The 25,420-nt window shown below is 35.9% G+C and overlaps 2 protein-coding genes across 5 annotated transcripts; one reads left to right on the forward strand and one right to left on the reverse strand.

Moving 5' to 3' along the window:
* The first annotated feature begins 583 nt into the window (after positions 1–583).
* LOC112527209 (DExH-box ATP-dependent RNA helicase DExH6) lies at positions 584–14,159 on the forward strand. 4 transcript variants are annotated; one of them, XM_025137681.1, is made up of 15 exons: positions 584–929; positions 1,576–1,666; positions 1,917–2,235; positions 2,335–2,409; positions 2,763–2,807; positions 3,675–3,765; positions 3,887–3,945; positions 6,156–6,317; positions 7,405–7,457; positions 7,624–7,657; positions 7,958–8,047; positions 8,157–9,161; positions 11,701–12,607; positions 12,692–12,780; positions 13,586–14,159. In XM_025137681.1, exons 1-15 carry the CDS (start codon positions 737–739, stop codon positions 13,952–13,954), a joined length of 3,582 nt encoding a protein of 1,193 aa, XP_024993449.1. In that variant the 5' UTR covers positions 584–736; the 3' UTR covers positions 13,955–14,159. The 4 variants fall into 4 exon arrangements, with proteins under 4 accessions (XP_024993449.1, XP_024993448.1, XP_024993450.1 ...); XM_025137682.1 differs by adding an exon at positions 1,079–1,145 and having other exon boundaries at positions 884–929; positions 11,701–12,780; XM_025137680.1 differs by having other exon boundaries at positions 585–929; positions 11,701–12,780.
* Positions 14,160–15,354: 1,195 nt separating this feature from the next.
* LOC112527855 (heat shock 70 kDa protein 17) lies at positions 15,355–24,516 on the reverse strand. Its single transcript, XM_025138690.1, has 14 exons — positions 23,663–24,516; positions 22,940–23,172; positions 22,213–22,372; positions 21,666–21,911; positions 21,435–21,571; positions 19,315–19,648; positions 19,048–19,209; positions 18,797–18,871; positions 18,356–18,456; positions 18,206–18,275; positions 17,399–17,455; positions 17,211–17,272; positions 15,979–16,051; positions 15,355–15,769 (listed from the first exon to the last, which is right to left on the reverse strand). Exons 1-14 carry the CDS (start codon positions 24,422–24,424, stop codon positions 15,614–15,616), a joined length of 2,628 nt encoding a protein of 875 aa, XP_024994458.1. The 5' UTR covers positions 24,425–24,516; the 3' UTR covers positions 15,355–15,613.
* Between the last annotated feature and the right edge of the window lie 904 nt (positions 24,517–25,420).

Here is a 25,420-nt window from a genome sequence, read left to right on the forward strand (position 1 = left end):
AAACAAATATTTTGTTTGTAAAAAGAGTTATATTTTTGTTCAAAAATACATTTTTAAAATTATCAGCAAAATAAATTATGGTTTATAACATTTGTTATATTATTAAGATACTATCTTACTTAAAAAATATAAGGATAAATTGTATGAAAAAATAAAGTACTTTAACTTGGTTTTTATTTTGGGTAACGTATTTTTAAACATTTCATTTTGGTATCGAAGATGTAAAAGTTTAAACATTTAAGTATCCAGGTAACCGGTTACCATGTTGATGTGACGAGTGATATAGTACCCAATTTATTATTATTTGCTAACATGAATATCTTAATCTAATCGGTTGATGTTTCAACATGTTTAACTGGTTAATGCTTCAAACCTTCAACTGGTTATCCGGTTATTTAAATATTCAAAACTTTATATCATAGATATCAAAATAAAAGATCTAAAAATACGTTACCAGAATATAAATCAATAATATTTTGGTAAGAAATTTGAGCCTTAAAAATATATAAATCAGTTTATTTAGATTTTAATTCAAATCAAACCAAAGACACGCGACCGAAGGGAATAGGGTTTTCTACAAATTGGAAGCCACCCCTCCCTCCCTCCCGTATACTCGCTGATCTTTGCTCCAATATCTAACCTACGCACATTTAGCAGAAAGTGTTGTGGAGCAGCAGCCTCATCTTCATCTTCTTCTATCAACGAAACCGTAATCAAGATTCAAGGAGGAAGAACGATGCCAAACCCATCAACCACRAAAAGGCGCAAGAGAGGAGGTGGAAGAGGGCAAACACCGCAGCAGCAGCAGAGGCAGCAGCAGAGGCTGCAGCAGAAGCTGCTGCAGAAGCAGCAGCCGCCGAGGGTTACCGAGGAAAGTCGGATTCATATTCGACAAACACTTGCACAGTTTCAGGCATCCAATGATGAGAGTAAGAGAAAAATCCACTTTTCATGTTTTATTTGCATACATGAACTGGGATATATCTTATGGGACTTGCTATTGGAAAAATAACTCTAGTATCTCTATAAAAGAGGTCCTGATTGTTTTTTCCTCTTATTAAACCATCAAACGGTTCAGCACTCTTTCGTTATCCATCTGAATTGGTGTTAATGGCAGTTTGGCGGTTGATGATTTATACATGTCGGTATGTCTTTACGTTAACAACTCTTAACAATTCAGCACCTGTTCAGAATTATCAAACACCACATGATAAATATGTATCTGTACTTTTGCCTTTTGTATTGGCCAACTCAGTATGTATTTGTACTCTTGCTTTGGGTAGAGGGCTCTATCCCCATCTCCCCACTGCCAGTCCAGTCCAGTCCAACTCAACCGATCTGTCTAAATGGACATCTTTATTGAGTAGGCATTCCTTTGACAGTTGTCCCTGAAATGGAACGATGAGACCTGATAATAGAAGCTATTGTCATTATGTACAAGCTAGACTGAAACTACCACTAGCTTGTCTCTTTTCACTATGATATCTTCAACTTCATAGCATATCTGCAGTTTGTGCTACTTGCTAGTCACTACAGGAATGAAATTCATGTTGCTTCCACATTTAATGATTGCAGTGTACAAATTTGATGCCAGCCTTACAAATTTCGAACGTGCTGAGGTGCACAAATTGTGTGTAAAAATGGGTCTGAAATCAAAAAGTCAGGGGTGAGTACTGTTTGTTATTCATTTGAAAACAATATGAAACCTGTTCTCAAGTTTATTTGGTATATTCAATTTTATAACATTGTTCCTTACTTGAACTATATATGCCACACAGACTTCCATATGCATAATGATAAAAATGGCCCAATCATCAATTTTAGATGTGATTAGTCTACTTGTAGTACAGTTGTAATTGTGGGTAAACTTGATTGTTAATACAAGGGCAGTCTCTAATGAACCTGAGCTTTTCTAGGCCTAAAGAACCGAATAAACGGTGTGTTACAGTTTACAAGTGCATGGAGAAGTTGAAGAAGATCAAGGAAAAGTCAGATCTCACTTCTTTTACATTTTCAGAAAAGGGAAAAGAAGTTTTAAATGACTATTTTTCTGTTTACCCACCTGGTGATCAAGGGGAGGGTGAAAAGATCATGGCCATGTCTAGTAAAAATACTGATAAGATACGAACAAAGACAAATGATATTCTCTGGAAACCTTTGATGAAAAAGGCTGATATTGCAAAGAAGCTTGAATCACTTGCTGCACGGATGGAATCGGACATCAAGTTGAAACAGGTTTCTCTATGACACCTTCAAGTTTCAATAGTGCAGATAAGGACACAGGATACATTGTTTTAATTATTATGACCTGAATTATATATTTCTACTTTGCAGATTACCGAAGGGAGGTCCAAACTTCCGATTGCCTCTTTTAAGGATGTTATTACATCGACAATAGAATCTCATCAGGTTTCACTATCTACTTGATGTATCATTTATGTTATATGTATACTTATTGGATATAAAAATGAAAACAATGGGAGTTAAGTGTCCATTATATCATCAGGGTTGAATTGGGGAGCTGAGAGGTAATACAAGGGCTTAAATGTCAATAGTAAGGCAAAGAGCGATTGCTGAAAGGACCTCTTTGTATAAATGTATTCATATACATTTATATGACCCAGCGTCTCTGTCTGTTACTATAGTTATATCCATAAGCATCTTTGTCTACAGACACATACTATGTATGTATATATGTAATATATGATATTATTCAGGATTACTGGTATCATAACAGCTTTCTTTTGTGTGCCTTGCTCCAGGTGGTTCTCATATCTGGCGAAACAGGGTGTGGAAAAACCACACAGGTTGGTATCCTTTCCCTGTTCACACCTGCTATAGGAAATTTGATTATCTTTTTCTGTTGAGGATTGGTCTTATGCTATGCAAAAAAATTGCCTTTTGTGGTCTTAAGATTTGGAGCATGAATATTCTATTCCATATTGAATTAGACTTCCATGTAGATGCAAGTTTAAACAAGGTTACCGTGATTGTTAAATCCCAACATAGCCCAGTATGATTACCAACTTGTGGGATATGAATACCGAAAGCCACAAAAGTAGGCATAGAAAATAGAAAGAGCAATAGGATGAGACCTCAACGCATATATTACACCAAACGACGAAGATGAGACGGGTTTGGAAGAACGTTTTCCCAATTCTCTTGGTCAAAAAATATAATTCGTATACAAGATTTATTAGAGAGAGAGAGAGGAATAAAACTGAAGAAATAAAGGAATGGAGAAGAACAAGAGAGTTGGGAGGGATGTATTGTTTCATACTAGTTTGTATTAAATAAACCCCTATACTCAAGTCACTATAGAAAATTACATAGAATTTGGATTGAAAAAAGTAAAGAGGGCCCTTGCTAGTTTACTGTCAAATTAGTGCCCATTTTACTGAACTTGCTAATATCAATATGTTGGGAATGTTCAATGTCCCAAATAGTTAGGTGATACTAATTAATAGCATGCTAAAAGAAAGTATAGCACATTACATTTTTTCCATTATAAGAAGTATTCAAATTTACTATTTACCTAGCAATACATTATAGCAGTATTATGATTTACGGGTGTTAAATTGTGAGACAAATAGGATCACGAACTATGTAAAATGATGAATATATACTTTTTCTTTTTCAATCAAGTATATTCTTATAAGTAACTTTTGGTTCAGGTGCCTCAATATATGTTGGATTATATGTGGAGTAAAGGTGATGCGTGTAAAGTAATCTGCACCCAGCCTCGACGGATTTCTGCAATTTCAGGTATCCTTCGCTAATGTTCTGGGACCACTTTATACCAATAACCTTTTAACACAAGTAGTAAACTATATCTCCATCATTCCTAGTTTATGTGTTTGCTTAATTCATGGTATGTTTTCTGTAGTTGCTGAAAGAATATCGTTTGAAAGAGGTGAAAATATCGGAGAGAGTGTTGGATACAAGGTACATGAAGAGTCAGTATGCATGTGGTGTTATGTACTGTTATTGCTTGTTTTTTTTGTCTTTAGAATTTGTGCATACATCTTTTGGAGAGTAAGTATAGTTTACAGTGTGGATAATATTATTAAAATATATGCTCATCCAGGAATGTGGTCATTTGCAACTTTCCATTTTTACATGAGAAATTCATGGCCAGGCAATAGTTTTTTGTTTCGGGGTTTTCCACCAAACTAGCACTTTCTAGCAAGAAAAGTGAAAACCAGCACCTTTTCTTGGGTTCTAAAGAAATAGCACCCAATTTGCCAATCTATTTCTCCAAATTGTCAGAATTTTCCGCCAACTACTCAGACTCTGACACGTGTATCCCGCCAAATATCCCCCAAATTGGCGAAATTTTGAATTTTCCGGATGTGTGAACTATTTGACTTTTCTGCTAATTTGGGTCCACCAACTAATAAGAAGTGGATTCCGCCAATTGGTGGAATTGATTGGCGAAATTGAGTGCTATTTATTTAGAACCAACGATAAATGTGCTATTTTTTCACTTTTCTTGCTAGAAAGTGCTAGTTTGGTGGAAAATCCTTTTCATTCTTACGAGTCTCAAATTGTGATCTAAATGGGCACACGACATGCAATCCACCGCATTAATGTTCTATTTTGCTTTCTTCTACCAAGGTTAACATTACTGGCTGTTACAGCTTACAAGATACTACCAAGCAAATTACCTAAATGTCTCTCTTTTGTGGACTTTATTGCAAGTAAAAAATTTCATTTTCTATCATACTTCACGTGAATGACAATTTGTATTTCTTTTCTATTGAACCGAAAAAAACAGAAGATAGTTTCTGAATGCCAACTTTACTACAAAAAATTCTTAATGAAAGAACAGGGAAGCTTAGGTGCTGTATTTTTTTTTGATAAAAAACCTCTTATTTACCACTTATGTCTTACAGGTAAGAGATTAGACTTGTAAGGCTTCTTTTTTTCCTGTAATAAGCACTTACACCTCTTACCGTCCTTTCATTGGACAAGAGGTAAAACCATATCTCACTAGCATCTAACCGTCCTCTTGATTCCCTAAACAAAAACTAAAATTTGAAACTCTAAAAAACAAGAGGCAGATAACAAACTCAAGCTTTACGAATTTTACCATGACTATTTGAGGATTGACAACATATAAAATGTACAAGTGTCAGTAGCATAAAATTTAGTACTATTATAAAACAACACTACTATTCATTTTGATTTAAAAAGAATTAAAATATTATTTTTGATAAGTTTTAATCATTATATATGATTTTTATTTATTGGTCATTGTATCTTAATATCTCTAATTTTGATTGTGCTTACACATTTAGACATTAATCAATTTACAAAATAAATCTTATTGATTCTGATTTCAGACTTTGGCATTACCTCTTATCGATAAGAAATGAAATAAGACTTCAAACTTCAACACCGCTTAAAAAAACTAACAACCTCTTATTATTTACTTATTTAGTTTCCTTAACTAATAGTGAATGTAATTTTGAAGTGTTATCTTCTGTTAAAGAACAAAAAGTTAAAGCAAAAGACTTCTGAAGTCAAAGGTTATCAAGTATTTCACCTTATTACACTCTCCCAAGGAAGTGCCATTGATATAAGCTCAAGGAAAAGAGATGCAATTCCAGAAGGAAATTTGTCAGTTACACTGCAGGACTATGGAAAGAAGATGCATCGAAACTTGCTTAATATGTCTTTAAGGAGATTCATAAGCTAATTCATCACTGAAAAGGAAAGCATGAGTTCCTTATATCATGTTTTTTGATGCAGTCAGTTAACATGCAACTTGTAAACTTTATTAAACCCTATGCAAGAAAATCACGGAATAGCAATACACATCTATCTAAATCCACACCAACTCACTACATAAATGTATGTCACAAGATGCTTCCAAGGTAGGAAGTTGATAAACTGAACCATGAATTGTGAATACTAAACAATTCGAAAACTTCCTATAACCCTGGCATGAAATTCCAATAATACGAGCGTGCTTTGAAATTGTTTGTTAATCACTTTGAGTAAATCTCATATTTGTTGCTTACTGTTGCACATCTTTATTTCTCCATTACACCTTAGCTTGCATTTTCTCTTCATTGGTAGTTTGTTTCATTTTTTTTCATCTTCTATTATTATTATTATTATGACTTACCTTTTATGGTGAAAAATCCTAGATAAGATTGGAGACCAAAGGCGGAAAAAATTCATCGATTGTGTTTTGCACGACTGGGGTCTTGCTGAGGGTCTTGGTAAAAGCTGGCAATGGTAGGTCCAGAAGAGAGGCCACGACAAAGATGTTTAAGGATGCATTTCCTGACATCACTCACATCATTGTGGTATTCATCTAATTTAAAGTTGACCTGCAAATATCTAATTTCATAACCATAAACATTGGAGTCTTTCCTTTCGTTTTCTTTATGCTAGTATGTCGATATATCATTTTTTCTATTTAATATTTAAAGATACGACAATGCATTTTAAGGCTTTAAACTTTAATTGTTCTAGGAAGAGTCTGTATATGGAATAGTAATGTAGTATACTGTATAATCAAGTAATCAACCTCTATAAAATGCTTTAGAACTTCATAAGGATGAAAGTTTTTCAGCATAAACATGAAATCACTTTCTAAGAAAGCAGCAGAAACTCATTCGAGAATATTATGCTGATGTTCATGTGGTTTTGGATGGGAAGAGCTACCGAAAAGGATTTACTCTATCCATTCCAAGATGTAAGCACAAGATGATTTTGATTGTGTTTCAACATTTATGCGCGAAGTCTGACTATGTACTCCTGTCGGGACCCTTCTCCCTTTCTATGTTGTATCTCACCATTAATTCCAATAAAAAACCATTTCTTTTTATTAATTTTCAAGTGGAGGTGTAATTTATTGAAAATATTCTATTGCAATGCTAAAGTTCTTAAATTATCTGAAAGCAATGAACCTTGAATGTAGAATGAATTGTAAATGATTTAGAACACCGGAAAATCAGAAATATTGTAACTTGTCAAAGTTCCCTCGTATTCTACAATGGACAAAGTATTAGGCTCACATCAAAGATTTAAATAAACTTGCATAGGATCAGTGATCTGGATATTTCTTAGCTACTTTATGGTCTTTGAAAATAACTGTTCACGTGGACACCAGTACAAGAAATTTGAGGGACGCACCAACATAGTGGAGGTGTAAATACCAAATGTGTATTGGAACTTTTTACATTGCTTATTGCTTTATACCCTGCTCTATTCTTTTTTTATGTCTGCCCTTGACATGTTGAAAAAACACAAATTCTTTTGATGGAAGATTAAAGAAGCTTCTGTTTGTTTATGTGGAACCTCTTTATCCTACCCTAATATAACACTTAAATGGCTCTATTACTTTACCTATTTATCACGATATAACTGGGGTACTACAAAATTTTGCAGGATGAAATTCATGAAAGGGATCGATTCACTGATTTTCTGCTAGCAATCCTCAGGTGCCTTTTACTTTGAAGTTTGAGTTGTAGCTTTGCTTGACTTGCATGCATACACTCGTGTTATATTGAACAACTCTAGGATACTAAGAAGATTTGGCCTTTGTAGTTCGTCTACCATAGTGTTACTATTCAAATATATATGCTAATTACGGGTTTTATTCTGCAGAGATATGCTTCCGTCGTATCCTCATCTACGGGTGGTTAGTAAAATTCAGTCATTTTCTCTCTTTCTCTTCTCCGCCCTCTTCTCTTCCTTTCTTTCCCCTCGGGGAGCCTTGGATATTTCTGGTGGATGTGGTTCGCCCCCACCCGAGCGCGTAATCTGTTTGCTTTTAGCGTTTTTTCTCTTGATAAGAGGGGCCTCCCCCCTCTCTATCAAAAAAAATTTCAGTCATTTATTTTCATATCTTCCATTGTTCTTTGAATATTTATTCAATTTTTTTCACTAGAAACAAAAATAGAAGTATTTCAAGGAGTTGACTCGAGTCATATTTTGAAAGGTACTGATGAGTGCTACACTTGATGCCGAACGAATTTCTCAGTACTTCGGAGGCTGCCCAATTATACGTGTCCCTGGGTTCACTTATAATGTAATTTTCCGTTCCATACCCTGAATCATCTTATTTGGAGGTCTTTGCTTTGTTATTTTGATTTATGCCATCCAAGTTCTGTTTTGAGTTTGTTGCGTCCGTCTTTTAGGTGAAAAGGTTCTATTTGGAGGATGTACTTTTGCTTGTCAAGTCAACAAAAGCGTGTCACCTTGATTGCACGTCAAAAACTAGCATGGATGAGAACTCCCAGTTAACTGAGGACTTCAGGCTTGCTCTTGAAGAGGCTATTAATCTAGCCTGGTCAAGTGATGAGATGGAATCTCTCTTGGAATTTTTTGCAAATAGTGAAGGATTAGATGTTCTTAATTTTCAGCATTCTGTGACGGGAATTACACCATTAATGGTCTTTGCTAGAAAGGGAAGAGTGGGTGATATGTGCATGCTTCTCTCTTTTGGTGCCAATTGCCATTTACAAGATAATGAAGGAAAAACTGCGCTTTCCTGGGCTGCACATGAAAACCAGAAAGAAGCTGCCGAGATTTTAAGAAAACACCTAGATTCAACCTTAGTTGATCCCAGGGAAGAACAACTTTTACTTGATAAATACTTGCATAACGTCAATCCAGAATTAACTGATGTTATCCTCATAGAGCAATTATTGAGGAAAATATGTACAGAATCGGAAGAAGGAGCTATTCTTGTTTTTCTTCCAGGGTGGGACGACATAAATAAAGCACGAGACAAACTAAGTTCTAGTACTTTATTCAAAGATTCTTCAAAGTTTTTGATATTAGCTCTTCATTCCATGGTCCCATCTATAGAACAAAAGAAAGTTTTCAAAAGGCCACCTCAGGGTTGCCGTAAAATTATACTTTCCACAAACATAGCTGAAACCGCTGTCACGATTGATGATGTTGTCTTTGTAATAGATAGTGGAAGGATGAAAGAAAAAAGTTATGACCCTTACAACAAGGTCTCGACTCTTCAATCCTCTTGGATCTCAAAAGCAAGTGCAAAGCAGCGAGAGGGACGAGCAGGGCGATGTCAATCAGGAATATGTTACCATCTTTATTCAAAACTTCGAGCAGCTTCACTCCCAGAATTTCAAGTGCCAGAAATTAAAAGAACGCCAATTGAAGAACTATGTTTGCAGGTAATCATGATCTCTAACATGTTCAGTTGCGTTGGACAGATAGACTTATATAGCCACTTCTAAGCCTCTCTAATAGGCGTCTAAATATTTAATTGAAATATCATTCTTCTAATCTTTAAATTCACACTCTTTCAACTAGTTCCTCTCCTTATATTCTAATTTCTGCATGTCAGAGTTCAGGCTTGGACTCATATTTCTAATTTTTGGCTCATAGGTATCAGAATAGCTCTGTCTAAGTAAGAAGTTGTTTCACATTCGTAGGTATCACATTGCATACATTTGTGTCCTCCCATTTTTAGATCGGACCATAGATTAGTTTCTGTTATGTTTAAAATACCAAAATGTCCACAACCAATCTCAGGGATGTTCATAGAACTATTTGTTGAACACTTGAACTTACTGATTGATTAATGGTGTTAAGTACTAACTATAATATAAGTTGCTCAAATCAAGAGTAGGTCAGGTTTTGGTTCATTTACTCAAGAATGAGATACGATATCTCTATAATTGTTCAATTTGTAGTTGAGATCTTCTATTGAACAATCAGAATGATGATTTTGATCTAACATTGTTTACTTTTGTTCCTGTGCATCCAATCTGATACGTCCATATCAGTAGCTTTATATAAAGGATATGTTGGAATAAATGAAAGGAGACCACCAAAATCTTGTTGCTATCTCCGTCTACATCCTTTTAGCTTTCCTTCGCTACCCCATGTCTGATTCTTAACATCGGATCTTTGGAGATATTTAGATTCTCAGGTTCCACCACTAGTTCTAGGGGTTTAGCAACCTTACTCTTTCTAACACTATGCCTTATGCAGATGTCTGCCGCTATTAGCATTTGTTGTCTTACAACACACTCCATGTACTCCACAGTGTTGCTTTTTTAAATATATGCATGCCAGTATGCCACACAATCTCCGTTTCTCGTGAGTTCAAAGACAATCTGTTGGATATTTGGTTTCATTCTTTATTTTTGTTGCCATATTTGTAGCCTCCGTGAATTTATTCAATCCCCCTAGTATGTGTAAGCATCTGATCTTCAACATTGTGTTCTCGAATTTGGAAGAAAAAAAGGGAAGGAAAAGAAAAGAAGATAATTTTTTTATGTGTTCTTGAGAGGGCCTTTAAAGGGGAAAAAAGAAAATAAATTTCATGTTCTTGAACATGAGAGAAAGGAAAGGTAATATGTCATTTTACAACTATACCCTTATTTATTTTAGAACAGTTTGTAATTGATGGGTAGATGTGTAATTTTACAAATCTTATAATTGTTATTGTCTTTTTCCTCCCCTTTCCTCCCATATTTACAAGGAAATTTTTGGGAGGAAGATCAACATTTTTTTTCTTTCTTTTCCAACAAAAAAACTTGAGAACACGAGATTTTTTCTTTTCCCCCTACTTTCCTTCCCTCCCTTCTTTCCATAAAACCCTTGGCTAGTGGAGTTAGTGTTTTGGTTATAAACCCTTGGCTAGGATACCATGTGAAGTTAGGATTCAAAAGCTTACTTCGATTACGTAAGAAATCAAATGTACAGAGGCAAGGAAACTCTGGGAGCCAAAGCAAATCAATCACAATAAGGAACTAACTCTATACCTACTAATAATATTACTAGGTTTAATAAACTTATTAGAGCATCTCAAAACAGATTTTCCAAAATGGAGAAAATGGGGAAAATGAAGATTTAAACTAAAATTGAGCTCCGACAGATTCTCTAAAAGTATCTCCAAGATGGAGAAAGTAGGAAAGAGAAGGGTTTTTTTCTCCAAATATGGAGATTACCCCACAATTGTTTACCATGTGAGAAAAATATTTTTTTAATATATTTCTACCAATAGAAAACTTTGAAAATAATTATTTAGAGAGATAATATTTTACTAGAGAAATGAAATATTTTAATATTTTAATCAATGTTGAATTCTCCAAACTGGGGAATCTGTTGGAGATGAATGTAGTTTTTTTTAGAGATTTCAAATTTTGGTTCTCCATTTTGGAGAAATTGTGGGGAATCTAATGGAAATGCTCTTAGTAACTGTTGTTTGTAAGAGGGTCTGACAAAAAACTCCTCCATTCCTGGAGTGGTATTTCTGGAAGAATTGTAGGAAGCACATAAAGGGCATCTTGAAGCGATTAGTTCCCACCAACTTTGCTCTGGCACGCCGAAAATCTAAATACCAAAGTTTCAGTTGTAGAAAATGATCTATTCCGATACCTTTGATATAAAGAAGTAATGGACCGGGATTTAGTCTCAAGTTTATTGTGCTTTTATGCCTTATTAATAAGAGATTAACCACATTGCAATCTTGAGGACGATTAGATGTTTTCAATCATTATTACTTTTTCTCAAAGTATAGCTATTACGACTTGATTTGACTGCTATATATGATAGGTCCTTTGAGTGCGTTTCACTTCAGTGAAAAGAGGCAATATCTTGATCCACTAGGCAAATTGCTGTGTTCATAAGCTGGAATCTATTTCATCATCTTCATACTAGACCCACTATGAACTAATTCAACTAATGTTCCTCTACTGATAGGTGAAGCTTCTTGATCCTGATAGCAAAATAGAAGACTTTTTAAAGAAAACATTAGATCCTCCTGTTTCTGAAGCCATTCATAATGCAATTACTATTCTTCAAGATATTGGGGCCTTGTCACCTAATGAGGATCTCACAGAGCTTGGGGAAAAGCTTGGTTCTATCCCTGTTCATCCACTCACAAGCAAGATGCTTCTCTTTGCTATATCAATGGATTGTCTTGACCCTGCTTTGACTTTAGCTTGTGCCAATGACTATAGAGACCCCTTCACTCTTCCGATGTTACCGGGTGAAAAAAAGAAAGCAACAGCTGCTAAATGTGAGTTGGCCTCATTATATGGTGGCCATGGTGATCAATTTGCAATAATCGCAGCCTTTGAGTGCTGGAAAAACGCCAAGAACAGGGGTCAAGAAGGAAGGTTTTGTCGTCAATATTTTGTGTCACCAGGGGTCATGAATATGCTATTCGGAATGCGTAAACAACTCGAAAATGAACTTTATAGCAATGGATTTATTCCAGGAAATTCATCTCAGCTTAGTGCAAACTGTCAAGACGTTGGTATAATTCATGCAGTCCTTGTTGCTGGTTTATATCCTTTGGTGGGAAAGTTACATCTACCTAAAAGAAATGTAAGAAGTATTGTGATAGAGAATGCTAACAATAATATGGTTCGATTACACCCTCAATCTGTCAATTCTAGGTTACGATTCAAGAAAAAAGATGCTATTCCTTTGGTCATATTTGATGAGATAACACGTGGAGATGGAGGTTTGAATATTAGGAGTTGCAGTATTATTGGACCACTTCCTTTATTATTGCTAGCAACAGAGATTGCTGTGGCTCCTCTTGATGATGATAGCGTAGATGATAATGATACTAACTTTGAAGATAGTGATGAGGAAGAAGGTAATGACGAGGAAACAGGGACGCATAGTGGCTACAAAGATAGACTCATGTCTTCTCCTGATAATGTAGTCAAGATTGTTGCAGATAGGTGGCTTTCCTTCGAGTCAACAGCACTTGATGTTGCTCAGATTTACTGTTTGAGAGAAAGGTTGTCTGCTGCAATCATGTTCAAGGTACATATTATGATTGTCTTCTATTATATACATCATCTCCACATCTCTATTACTCCCTGTCTTTGAAATGTGTAATTATGACCCTTCTAAAGTAACTGAATGACAATCGTACCTTTAATAATGGAGGGAGTAACTGTAACATCCCAGGCCAACTGTACCAGATGTTGTCCAAACCTTAACTCACAGTTTAAAAATGCGTCTAGTACAGGAGGGAGGAATCCAGTCCCCTTATAATTATAAGGGAACCTTAGTTCTCCTCCCCAACCGCTGTGGGATCTTACACACCCCCTTGGGAGCCCAGCATCCTTGCTGGCACACCAGTCCGGAACTTGGCTTTGATACCACTTGTAATGTCCGAGGCCAAGCGTATCAGATATTGTCCGCTTTGTCCACACCTTCACTCATGGTTTTAAAACGCGTCTAGTAGAGGAGGTATACAATCCCTTATAAGGCAACCTCAGTTCCCTTCCCCCACCGATATGGGATCTTACATAAACAAATTTCTTCATCCCATAATAAAGGGTAGAATTGGGAAGTAGACACTTATATTTGAATAAGAACACTTACTAATGATTTGTGTTAGATAATTTTTAAAAAAATCTGGAGGAAAATAATGTAATTATATGATTGTGAGAATTAGTATGTGATCAATAGATTCTTGTTTGAGTAAGTAATTGAAAAAAAAATGTTAGCCTCAGGTTACGTATATTTTATATGAAAAATGGGGCTTTAAATAAAATCCCATAAAATATTGTCGAAAATATGGTTTGATGGTTGAATTGTTGGCTGCATAATTTTTTTTCAGATCACGCATCCAGGAAAAGATCTTCCTGAACTTCTTGCAGCCTCTATACATGCAATAGCCAATGTTCTATCTTATGATGGACTTGCTGGGATCATTATGCCCTTGGAAACTGTGGACTCGCTCACATCGAAGGTGCAAGAAACTGATATTGGGCAGCAAGGAAAAGTGAACGGGGATTCAGATAACTTTCTTCGATCGCTACTTGCATCAAATGATTCACAACCGCAATTTCAAAATCAGAGGGGGTGGTTGAAACATCACCCGTCCAGTTCAGCTCAACGAAACCACCATCACAATCAGAATGCCGCCGCGATCTCTAGGGGTCCAAGGGGAGAGTCTCTGAAGCGGCATCGTGGATACAGAGCTTGATTGGTATGAAACTGAATTGGTCAGATGAATGATCTTATGGTAATTAGGCTCTTTCTGTTGGTGTATCAGCTGTGTTTTTTTTGGTACACTTGACCTTTTTATTATTCTAACATATATAGCAATTTGAACCTGTTTTCATGTGCAGTTGGTTTTTTTGTACTATTATCCTCTCTCTATATATAGACCACTGTTTAAATGACTTTCCACTTGCATTGTGTTAGGGTTGTCTACTTACAACTTAAGGAGACCATTAAGCTTAATGGTCTAGGCAGCTTATTAGTTTATACCTACAAGAGTGTTTGTTTATGGTTTAATCGTGAACAAGGACCTCTGACTTGTCTTCGTTAAGCCATCTCAAACAAATTAATACCATAAAATGCCTCGTAACTAATCCAACCCTCTATTTGCATCCCTCAAACTCATTGGTCTATCCCCGTTCAGACAAACAACTTGACCAAAACAATTTCTTCTTCCAGACTTTAAAATACAAATTTTATATGAATACAATTACAGCTTAAAAGCTTTTACAACATAAAAGATGAAAGGAGAGTTTCTTATATGGGATATACATGGGTTTATCAGAAGTCATCGAAACCTCAAATTGTTGGCATTTCTTTATTCAAATCATGAGATTGTCTACATCCATTTTCAGTGTATAGTTTATTTTAAATTTTAATATTAACATATAAGAAACCACAAGGATGGTGTCTGATTGGTTTAAATTTGGCTCCAAAGGTCAAAAGTATCAGGAGGTCTCAGGTTCAAAACCAAGGAGAAATAAAAATCCCCTTGTGGCCACGGAGGTTCAAATGCGGTGACTTCAGGCTATTTGCAAAGCAGGTTGTTGCCCTGGGATTAGTCGGCTCGCATAACGGGTTGAATATCCAGGTTATTCAAAAAAATATTAACATATAAGAGTAAATTACATAGTTCCATCCATGCGGTTAGGTGTTTTTAATTCTCTTTGTCCCATTTTTTAAAAATTCAACACCACATGTCCTTTGTCGTTGTGTTTTCTTTTAACGAGTTACATCCCTGTGGTTATAAGTTTAATGAGTTGGGTTGCTGTTGTTGTAGTTTCTTGATGAGTTTGATCCGACTTGGGTCCTGTAGTTCATTAAGGACCTAGGCCTCGTTATCAAAATGCAAAATGCAACCACAAGGACACGGTTCATTGAATTTTCAGAAAACGAACAAGATAGGACAATAAAACATGTCTGTTGCTCTCAATTTAAACATTATCATCATCATTCATAGCTTTTGATTTTAATCTTTTATTTGTTTCTTATTAAGATAAGGAGATGTTTTAATTATATCCGATTCACAATCAAATATTGCGTATTTATACAAGTATGAATGAAAGGGATTTGAAGCCTATAAACATATGGGGGGGATTAAATGCATCAATGAAATGAAGGGTAGTATATAATAGTAAGTATTATACATAATCAGAAACAAAGAAAAAGAAAATCTTGAGGGTACAAAACTGGTGGGAATGGAACAATTTTAATGGAATGGAAGTACTCAAAAAAATGGTCTTCAATCATATATTAATTACTAATATTAGTACCTTAACTACCTCTCTCCTACCCCGTGCCTATCCATGTTTCCTATAAACCACAAAGCTCACTGCTCGTTTTTGTATGTTAGTCGGTTAAATCACAGCTCATCGTGTTTGGCATCCTCCTCAACGGTCTCTTCTTTTCTACTCTCATCGTTTGAGGAACTCGAGCCTTTTGCTTCCTCTGTTTCATTCTTCACGCTTGGTTTCTCAATTTTTGGTTTTGGCTTTGGGATTCTATTTGTGCTTGCAACCTGGTAAATTAGTGTAAAAAGGTCAAAAACCAAACTAACCGACCTATTAGTCACACAAGGTATGATATGTGGTCAAAATGTATGCAGACCTGACCATCTGGGAATAAAATGTACACAGACCTGGCCTCTACCCCAATAGGTAGAGGTACTGTTTCCAAAACAAAGAAGAAAATTATGCAACATAACGGTAATAAAAACTATCAACATGCCTTGTCTTGAAGATCGAGTAGCTTGCTTATAATTTCTTGAGAAGTAAATGCCGGGGTGATGGATGCTGATATCCTGTCAATAGAAATTGATTTTGAACAATTAGAGATGTTTATTAACACCGTCTTTGGGTTTGTGTAATATAAACACAGTTCTTTTCAAGCATATGATATCGGGTACTTGGCTAAAATGTAAATAAAGATCGCGTTGTTTGCAGAGTTGCAAGCATGCCTCTTTTAACAAGTATCAAAAATGTCATTATCACTCAACTGCTAACAAGTCGAGACCCTACAGATCATTATAGCCCATGAAAATGCTAGTGTGATTATGTGTTTTGGTTGTTTACGCTTTTATGGGAGCATGAAATGTGTTAAAAAGTTCAAATCACTAACTACCCAAAATAAGATTTCACCTATTTTGTTTATGGGCCTCGCAGGAGAGAACTAAAATCATTACACAAGGCTAAGAATCCGGTTATGCCACACATCAGAAGAGTTTGATGCATTGTAAGCACGGGTAGAGTCTTTGGAACAAGTTATGGGGGAATCCAGTTCTGCTCAAGGGTTTGGCACATGTTTAACATCTGAAAATTTTGTAATGGTAGAAGGAAAGAAAATGCTTCAAGTACATGTATTATATAACAGCTTTAACCAACAAAGAATATTCACATCACGACTCTCAAAACTGTTAAAAAGTTCTGAAATTTTCTTTTCTACTTCTTTCATCTCTATTTGCTAATTCATGTGTACACTGTTTGCTGCTCTACATCTCTCTATTTTTCTTTATTATTCTTGTCAGGGGTTTATATTTCTAGTCTTGTTTATGTCACTCTAGGATATTGCATACCAAGAGAGTTTCATCAACAAGTACTTCAGAATAATTCGATATGGTTTTAGATAATAATGTTTCTCCTTTGTATAGTTAGTTGGTCTATTTATTTAACTAATATATTCAAAAACACACATACACACACTATGCATATAGCTGATACCCAATTCCAGTATTTCCTAAATGTTGAACCCAAGCACCCAATACACACCCTATCTCCTAGTCTTCATTGTTTATAGATATATATATGATATAATGGGATATGCAACCATCCTGTCCATGTTGATGGCATAGTATTATTTGAGTGGAAATGTATAAGGATGAACTGTTGCATGCAGAGTTGCATCGTTATTCTCTCTGAAATATAAAATGAATGAAACACAAGTAAATAGCATGTTGAACTCACTTCTGTTGCTCAGCCTCCTTATCATTCAACCACTTCTTGAAATTTTCAGCCTCACGTAGCACCTGGAAATGAACATGGAGCATGGTATTTAACTTTTTGTTCCATAAATAAGGGAGAGTGGATTCTATGATTCGTATGACGATGATTAGAAAGAATATAACGCGGTTTCAGAAGAGACAGAAATTCACCTGATCAATTTTATCTTTTGGAAGCCATGGTTTTTTTGACTCCCACCCACTAACAACCTGCATACATTAAGAATAATCAAATGTTAGGTGGGATAGTTTACCACGTAGCATTTTCAATTCCACTTGGTATTATAATTTTTTATCAAGAGCAAACATTCGAGGAGCGCACATTGAAAATCTTCCAGGAATTCTATATCAAGGAAGTTCGGACTTCAGAAAACAAAGTTCATACCAACGTCATCAAACCAAACAGACGTTATATATCATTCCACTAACAGGGTTGGCTTGGAGGAGATCCCAGGTTTGACTCTTAAGACACCCTCTTAAAGTTGACCACTGAAAGATACTTTGGAGAAAATATATAGAAAAATATATAATAACCATCTCCCCTTGACTGTACAATCATGTAGAGATTACAGCAAAATATAATTTTTGTAACAAATTTCCAAGGCCTTAATTATTATCTAACATTTTACTGTTTTTCTATTCTTCCCATGATCTGATGAAATAGTAAACAAATTTCCACATCTCACAACCACAGGTTCTTCCTCCAAGCATTCTTTGCCTCCCTATAACATCATACAATTAGATTTCATATGCTCCAATGGATTTCCACATTAACATCTCAATATCTTCAAGAATCATAAGCATCTACAAAGTGACTAGAGTGAAGTCGTCACAAGGTAAACCAATGTAGTTAGCTTCTACAAGGTCATAGTTTATCACCCACAAATTCATAATTCCAAGCATACATGCCATAAGCAAAGGGTTCGACAACTTGAAACATTTTAATCGGATCTTATTTACCTCTTTCAGCTCGCTGAAATACTGTCTAGCACTTTGCAACGCTTCTGGCCTTGCTGTAAGCTCCTTGTATCTATAGTAGATGTTTACAAGAGTAAGTTTTGTAATATGAAGATGCCTTTTAAGTCAGGACAACTGGTATTCATTGCGCACCTGAAAAAAATAGGATCACCAATAGCTTTCAATAGATCCAAGCGTTCTTGAAATTGAGTCGCTGAAGCATCTTCACCATCAGTGTACAACCAGTCTTGCACCTAAAGGAAATTGCATGTTAATGGTAAATGACTGAAGAACATAATTATGCCCACAACCAAAAAAACACATCCCATGCGACAAGAAATAAATTGCAAAACCAGTGTATGAATGGAGAATGGCATTTGTAGGGAAACGTAAAGAATAGTACTTGTGGAATCTCAATTCCACACACAAACACCCCTCGTGCTAGAAGGGTCTGCATGTGTATGGAGAATAGAGCTTCCACCAGTATCATTCCTCATCTGGATTTCTACAAATAGAATACATACATATATATATGTATATATATACACTTAATACACATACACAAAAATGTTTGCAGAGAGAGAGATAGAGTACCTCGTCAAGCTTTTCAACAAACGACTGGCGTTGCTCACTAGAAGAAACTTTTTGCAATTCATCCAGATAATCAAGCTGACAACCCCCAATAAAATCGACATGAGAAAGGGAAACTAAAATGCACAATTAACTTTAGAGCACACCAACAATGATAGGGCAACAAGGACATATACTATAAGTCCACATATCATAGACACATAAAATGATAAATTGCCAGAAAGGTGAGTTGAAACTGCAAACAGGACTCAGACCTTTTCTCTAGTCGCATATATGTAGCCCTCCAGATCATTTTTCAACTCTGCAGTCCTCCTCCTTTCTGCATCCTTTGCGTCTAGTGCATCCAATCTGTCTATACCTTCAGCAAGAGATTCCTCTGAGAGAGGTACTCCCGATCCCACAGTCTTCTCAGAGATCTGCAACAATTGATAAAAAACCGAAAATCAATAAGTACAACAATAATATAGATCTTTTCCCAATAGAGTTAATCTAAAAAGCTCCCATGGTCAGACAAATCAAACCTTTAGAGTAACTCTGAAAGTCCGCTTCTTTAATTTCTTTTCTGTACCAAGATCAGCAGTGTTTTGGTCATTTGTGGTGGAGTTCACCAAGTTGGTACTCAAGTCATCTGGATTGGGGACATCACTGGCTTCTGTAGCATTCGCAGAATCGGCTTCAACAGTTAAGTTCGGGGGAGCAGAAGCATTCTCCACAGTCAGATTCTTTTTCGGAACTTCTACCCACTCAGAAATTTCAATAACAGCATCTGCTCGATCCAAAGAAATTATGCCACTTCTACTAAGAGAGAAATGAAGACTGGCTTTGACAGGGGACGAGAGGTTGCGCAACATGTACCTATAGAGTTAAAGACCAAGTAACTTGAATTTCAGAAAAACTCATCTGTGGCTGCATAAGACATTAAGTCTAAGTTTGTATAAAACCTTATTCAGTTTCATCATGAAATACGCCCTGCTTTCAATGCAAATCATTTCCATTAATGCAGTTGTTTTTGTTATAGTAACTTGAAAGGGCTATCCAAGGGATAAACAAGAGACATTTTCGAAGTATAGAACTGTACAAGTTCCATGCCTGTTAAATAATGGACCATGATGTGAGTCAAGACCTCTGTGTCCTGTTTATAAAAGTTCTAGTACTCTGGAAGCATAATAACGATGAGAAATAAAGATGAATAAGTTTTTGGGACCTTAACATACAGAACCTGCATTTGTCATAGATAAGAGCATTCTAACTAGAGACATGTGAAACCAATGTTTTCAAGACTGTTGTCGACCATAAGGCTGGCACTGAGCTTCACAGTAACTCAGTAAGCATGGTGCCCTAGGTTGAATCCATCCCACTCCCACTTGATATGAACTTAATTAAAAATGAAGATATATGTTGAGCAAGAAAAAGAAAATATCGTTATTTAATTTATAGGAACTCTATGAAGATAAGACATATCAATATAGATGATGTCAATTCACCTCAAGAAGCTTACAGCTGTACCTTTCAAACTCAATAAGTCCCTTTAAACAACACAATTCATCAAAAGAGTAAATTTTGTATGCACTTCCGAAAGATACATATCTTTTTCCCAACTTTCTCGTGTTATCCCAAGTTAATTGTCAAAAGCTTGACTAAGAAAGCCTGACAAGGTATAACTGCATACTAACTATAAGCTGTTTCTTCATTTGCCGCTTATATTGGTGACACTGCTGAATGTGGGCAAAGGTAATCTCAAAATACATCACGCCGTTACCTACTTGATGATTCACATGTCATTTTAGAGCCAAACACTAATTAACCCTTGCAACCCTCACCACAATCTTTCCTTAGCAGAAAAAAAAATTAACTGTCTGAGATTGATTTAAAGGCGCACACCCAGTAAAAAGCATTCATGGATGGCCAAAAAGGTCCACTTGATTTGCATGTTTCAATAGTGTGAGCCACGTTAATTAACGAGCACCCCTTCAGTATAACAAGCACCCACGTTAATTGTTTGTTTTTCTTCCACTTTTATTGGTTGTTTTACCCAAGATCCTCGCTTTGAAATTATAAGTACTCTTGTCTTTGGACTTCATTTAACCAAATGGGATACACATCATAATATTTTGAACATGTAATTTATGACTGATATCACCTTATAGGTTTTTTTATGGTTTTATAATATCAACCTTCTACTCATTTTGCACTCTATTAATTATTGCTATGATTGATTAATCATATCTCCTACCAGACAAGCAACAGCAATGTCACTGCTGCTTTTTACCACTGTGCCTTCAAACACACGATCATCGGCCACTTTCATACCCCTGTATTTACCATAGTCATCAATAAGAAAGATGCTGAAATCCCTCGCCTTCCATTAACCACTATGAAATACACTCAAATAACCTCACATGAAGCCCATGCTTACCTTGATTGTGGTCTACTATTACCTAGAAGCCTTTAACTGTCATTAATCACCCTGGACCTTCCTTGTCTTCAACCGCTATCTAAATTCTTACTTATAAGTATACATTTTACAAAGAAAACGTGAAGCCTGTATTGAAGTAACTAAGAACAAATGTTTCCAAGACATCAAACAAAAACAATAAAACATGAGGATCAAAACTGATCATAGCATTTAATCAGTACTTACTTTTCACTAGCATCAGTCAGACCAGAGACCGCATACTTTGCAAATGTACGTGAAGTAACACCAGGTGGCAACAGGTCTTCATTCTCATATGAAAGTGAAACTTCAAAATCCTTGTTGTGAGTGATCGATCGGAACATCTGTGAGATTTAAAAAATGAAAACTCTCATCAACTATTGTAGCTTCTCTGTCGTTCATACTCTTGGATAGCTCATAACTATTAATCATATTTACCTTGATTGGTAACTTTTTCAACCTTGGCACAAGTAACTGTGTGGTGCTCTCGTCTTTTACAAGTTCAGGACCATCTAGATCCATGGTGAACCCATACATCGAACCATCAATCATACCAAGCTTACGATTCAATTTGATTCCATCACTCAGATTTGCAGCATGTAATGATGCACCTAGAACTGTGGCCTCATCCGCATCTAGATGTCTGTCAACATCACTCCTCCCAAGTGATTCTTGAAGCTTAGCCTGTGAACAAGGATACATCAACCAAGATGGATGAAAATTAGCTGTGTGACAGCGATAACACCCTACTTGAAAAGGGTGCAAAAACAAATTAGAAGATACATAGAGTAAATGATCCAAGTCGTTTTAACAGAAGAACGGATAATTTAATGAACCGAGATCTAATCAATACCAAACAAGTGAGGCTACCTCATGAAGAGAATATGATATGAATAAGAAAATGTAAAGCATAGCTGCATAGGGAAAGATAAACAATATTGAACCAGCATGTGTGTAATAGAACGAAATAGAAATAGCAAAAGACCTGCAACTTTGGTACTCGAGTGCCACCTCCAATCAACTCGAAGGCATATATCTCATCAGCCTTCAAACCTGAGTGCTTAAGCAACTCTTTCACCGGGATAATAGATCTTTCCCACAAGTCTTCACACATCTCTTCGAACTTCTGACGAGTTATTGTGCTCCTGGCAACAAATTGAAAGTGAACCATAAGTAATATATAATGAACAGAAAAATCAGCCATGAGTATCTAATAACCAGCAGTTTTGTCCCTGATTATTGCCATAACTCAGGCAGATCTCATATAAGAAAAAGATACCAATTTCTTTCCTCCCTCGATCTTTGTTAGCACATTTTGTTAAAACATTTTAAGAATACTAAAACAGTTCATATCTTGCTTCCAGTCCTATTTCAGCCTTGGCCCTTGTGAATACAACGTTACCAATTGCTTATTCAAAAAGCAAAAGCTATACCATTCCATTGGTCGTTCTCCTAAAATTGGCATATGCTATTTGCTATTTTTTGCTACATTAAAAACCAAATAGCGGCAGTATATCCCACCCGGAGATACGACAGGGGTGGAATGTACGCAATGTATGCAGACCTGTGTCCTACCCCAAAAAGTAAACTCCTGGCTTGAAAGATATTCATAATTACGTTCATAAATAAGGAATTGCAAACTACCATCACAGGTTGCACAAGAACATAAAATACCTAATCTAAGGAACCAATACCAGATTCATGAGATGTACCTAAAATCACGGTCATCAAGAAGTGATTCAACTGAAATTGGTGCTGCAGTATTTGCACTAAGAATTTCTTTGGTACGCTTAACCTGCTTCTTCAATTTGGCCATTGCCTTCGGGGACTTCCTGACATCAACCCCATTCCCAACCTGTTTGTTGAACTCATCTGCAAAGTACTCCACCAACCGTAATTCTAAATTTTGACCACCAAGCTCCGGATCCCATCTAACATCTTTGACCTGCATCACACGTGTTATCGATCAATATCACAATAGTACCGACTTAACAAACGTATCAATGCATCGCAAAGCATGGCAAGAAATAAGCAACTGGTGGCAAGAACATGTTTAGGCATCCAATACACAAGACCCATCCTACTGCACAACTAATGCATACTGTCTACTTATAGTGATTTTGTAGTTTCAGTGTTGGATGTGTCAGCTGGGTATTTTCTCAGTAGCAGGGTGTTGATTCAGTTAGTTGGGTCTCAGTTATGGAGTATTTCACTACTGCATACCGTCTCACAATGTTTTAGCTTTTCCATAGAATACAACTTTTGGGTATAGGTTTAATGCGAAGTACTTGGTTTATAATTTACTTGTATATGATCTAAATGTTCTATTCATGGTGTTTTGAACATGGCTAAGTTTTTCCCTTTTCCAATAAAAAATTTACGAAGAAAGCAAAACGTATAGTATAAGAGATCATAGTAACACTGAATGTTGGCACCTGGAATTGATTGGCAGAAACGGTCTTGCCATACTCCTTGGTATTATAAGCCGAGAAGTAAACAAGAGCAGCATAAGTACTACTAGATCCCATATCATAGAAAATAACATGCCTCGACCCGTTGGAAAAATCCTTATCGATCCCATACTGAAGTGCTGCACCTGAATGCTCGTTAACAAGAGAGAGTGCATTCAATCCAGCCAATTGCGCCGCCTGAAGCAAACCCTTCCGCTCCGCCTGCCCAAAATACGGAGGCACTGTAATCACAGCATCCTTCACCGGCACCTTGCTGTGAAACTCCGCCAATTTCATGGCATACCCCAAAATCATGGCAGTCAATTCCTCCGCTGAATACACAGTAACGCCATCATCAATTCTGATCCCAACGGCGCCTCTGGAATCTTCCACCACATTGAAAGGCAGATACAAGGAATCGAGAAACTTCTTGGCATGAGCAAAAGGCTTTCCAATTAAATCACGAACATGAGAATAAACCTTATCCGGATACCGCGCAACAAGCCCCGCCGCCTCTTCCCCAATGAGACGATCATCACCGTGAAAAGCCACTAGAGCTGGGGATTTCCGTTTTGACATTTCATTAATGGCGATTGATATGGGAGCCTGACCCGGTTTTAGATTCACCACAGCAACTTTTATCCATTCAGAACCCAGATCAATACTGGATACCGCTGATCGCGACGGAACTGAGTTCAACAACAACAAAAAGACCAGTAAACCTAACCTGAACAGCATTTTGGACATTGGAGACCGATAGATTGATGGATGCTGATCCAGATTCCCCTACAACCCTAGATAAATCTTCCACTGTACGAATGGTGAAGTGGGGATTGAAATCGGGATTTCTGGAGACGTATGGAAAGGTTTTAGCGCAGCAATGAATATAACAGAAACCACAAGGAGTGATCTGCTTTTTGGCTGACGTGTGAGGTTGACTCTACGTGGTCAGTGGTATACCTCGCCAATAGAAACATGCCACGTATGCAAAAGTGCCACGTGGTAGCATATGATACCCCCGGTGCGTTGTTGGATGAACGTAATACTATAAATATTTATTTTCCAGTCTCCTATTTTCAAATAATTTTATATTAATTTATAATTATCCTTTTTTAATATATAAATTAATATAACTTAAGATTATCATGAATTAAATTTTTAATTTAATATTAATTGTAATATTATTAATGTCCAGAAGTAAAACAAAATTTGATATTTATCCGCCAACCTAATTTGAATGACTTTTTTAATACATGGGTATTTTTGTTAGTTTTTGAGTAGTCTTATACTATATTATAAAATATTTGATAAAAACTCTTAAAAATTATTTTATAATTGAAGTATATTACTTAAAATTCAAGATAACAAGTATATTATACGTAAGTACAACTTATTAAAACTTCATGTTTGAATTCGTATGACTAACTATAGATAAATATAATCAAATACGGGATAGACATCTCATTTTAAATATAAAATATCTAAAAACAGTAGGATAATCATTAGTTATAACAAAATACTTAATTATTATCTTTATAAACATTATCTATACTATATTATAAAATATTTGACAAAAACTCTTAAAAACCGTTTTTATGTATAAAATATTGTTTATTGATGTATATTACTTAAAATTCAAGATTACAAGTAATTTTACGTAAGTACAACTTATTAAAGCTCAATTTTGAAATTTGTATAACTAACTGCAGATAAACATAATCAAATATAGGATAAGCATTCATT

Source organism: Cynara cardunculus (genome assembly GCF_001531365.2).
Source record: "Cynara cardunculus var. scolymus isolate 2C chromosome LG 15, CcrdV1, whole genome shotgun sequence".
In the NCBI taxonomy this organism is placed as follows: Eukaryota; Viridiplantae; Streptophyta; class Magnoliopsida; order Asterales; family Asteraceae; genus Cynara; species Cynara cardunculus.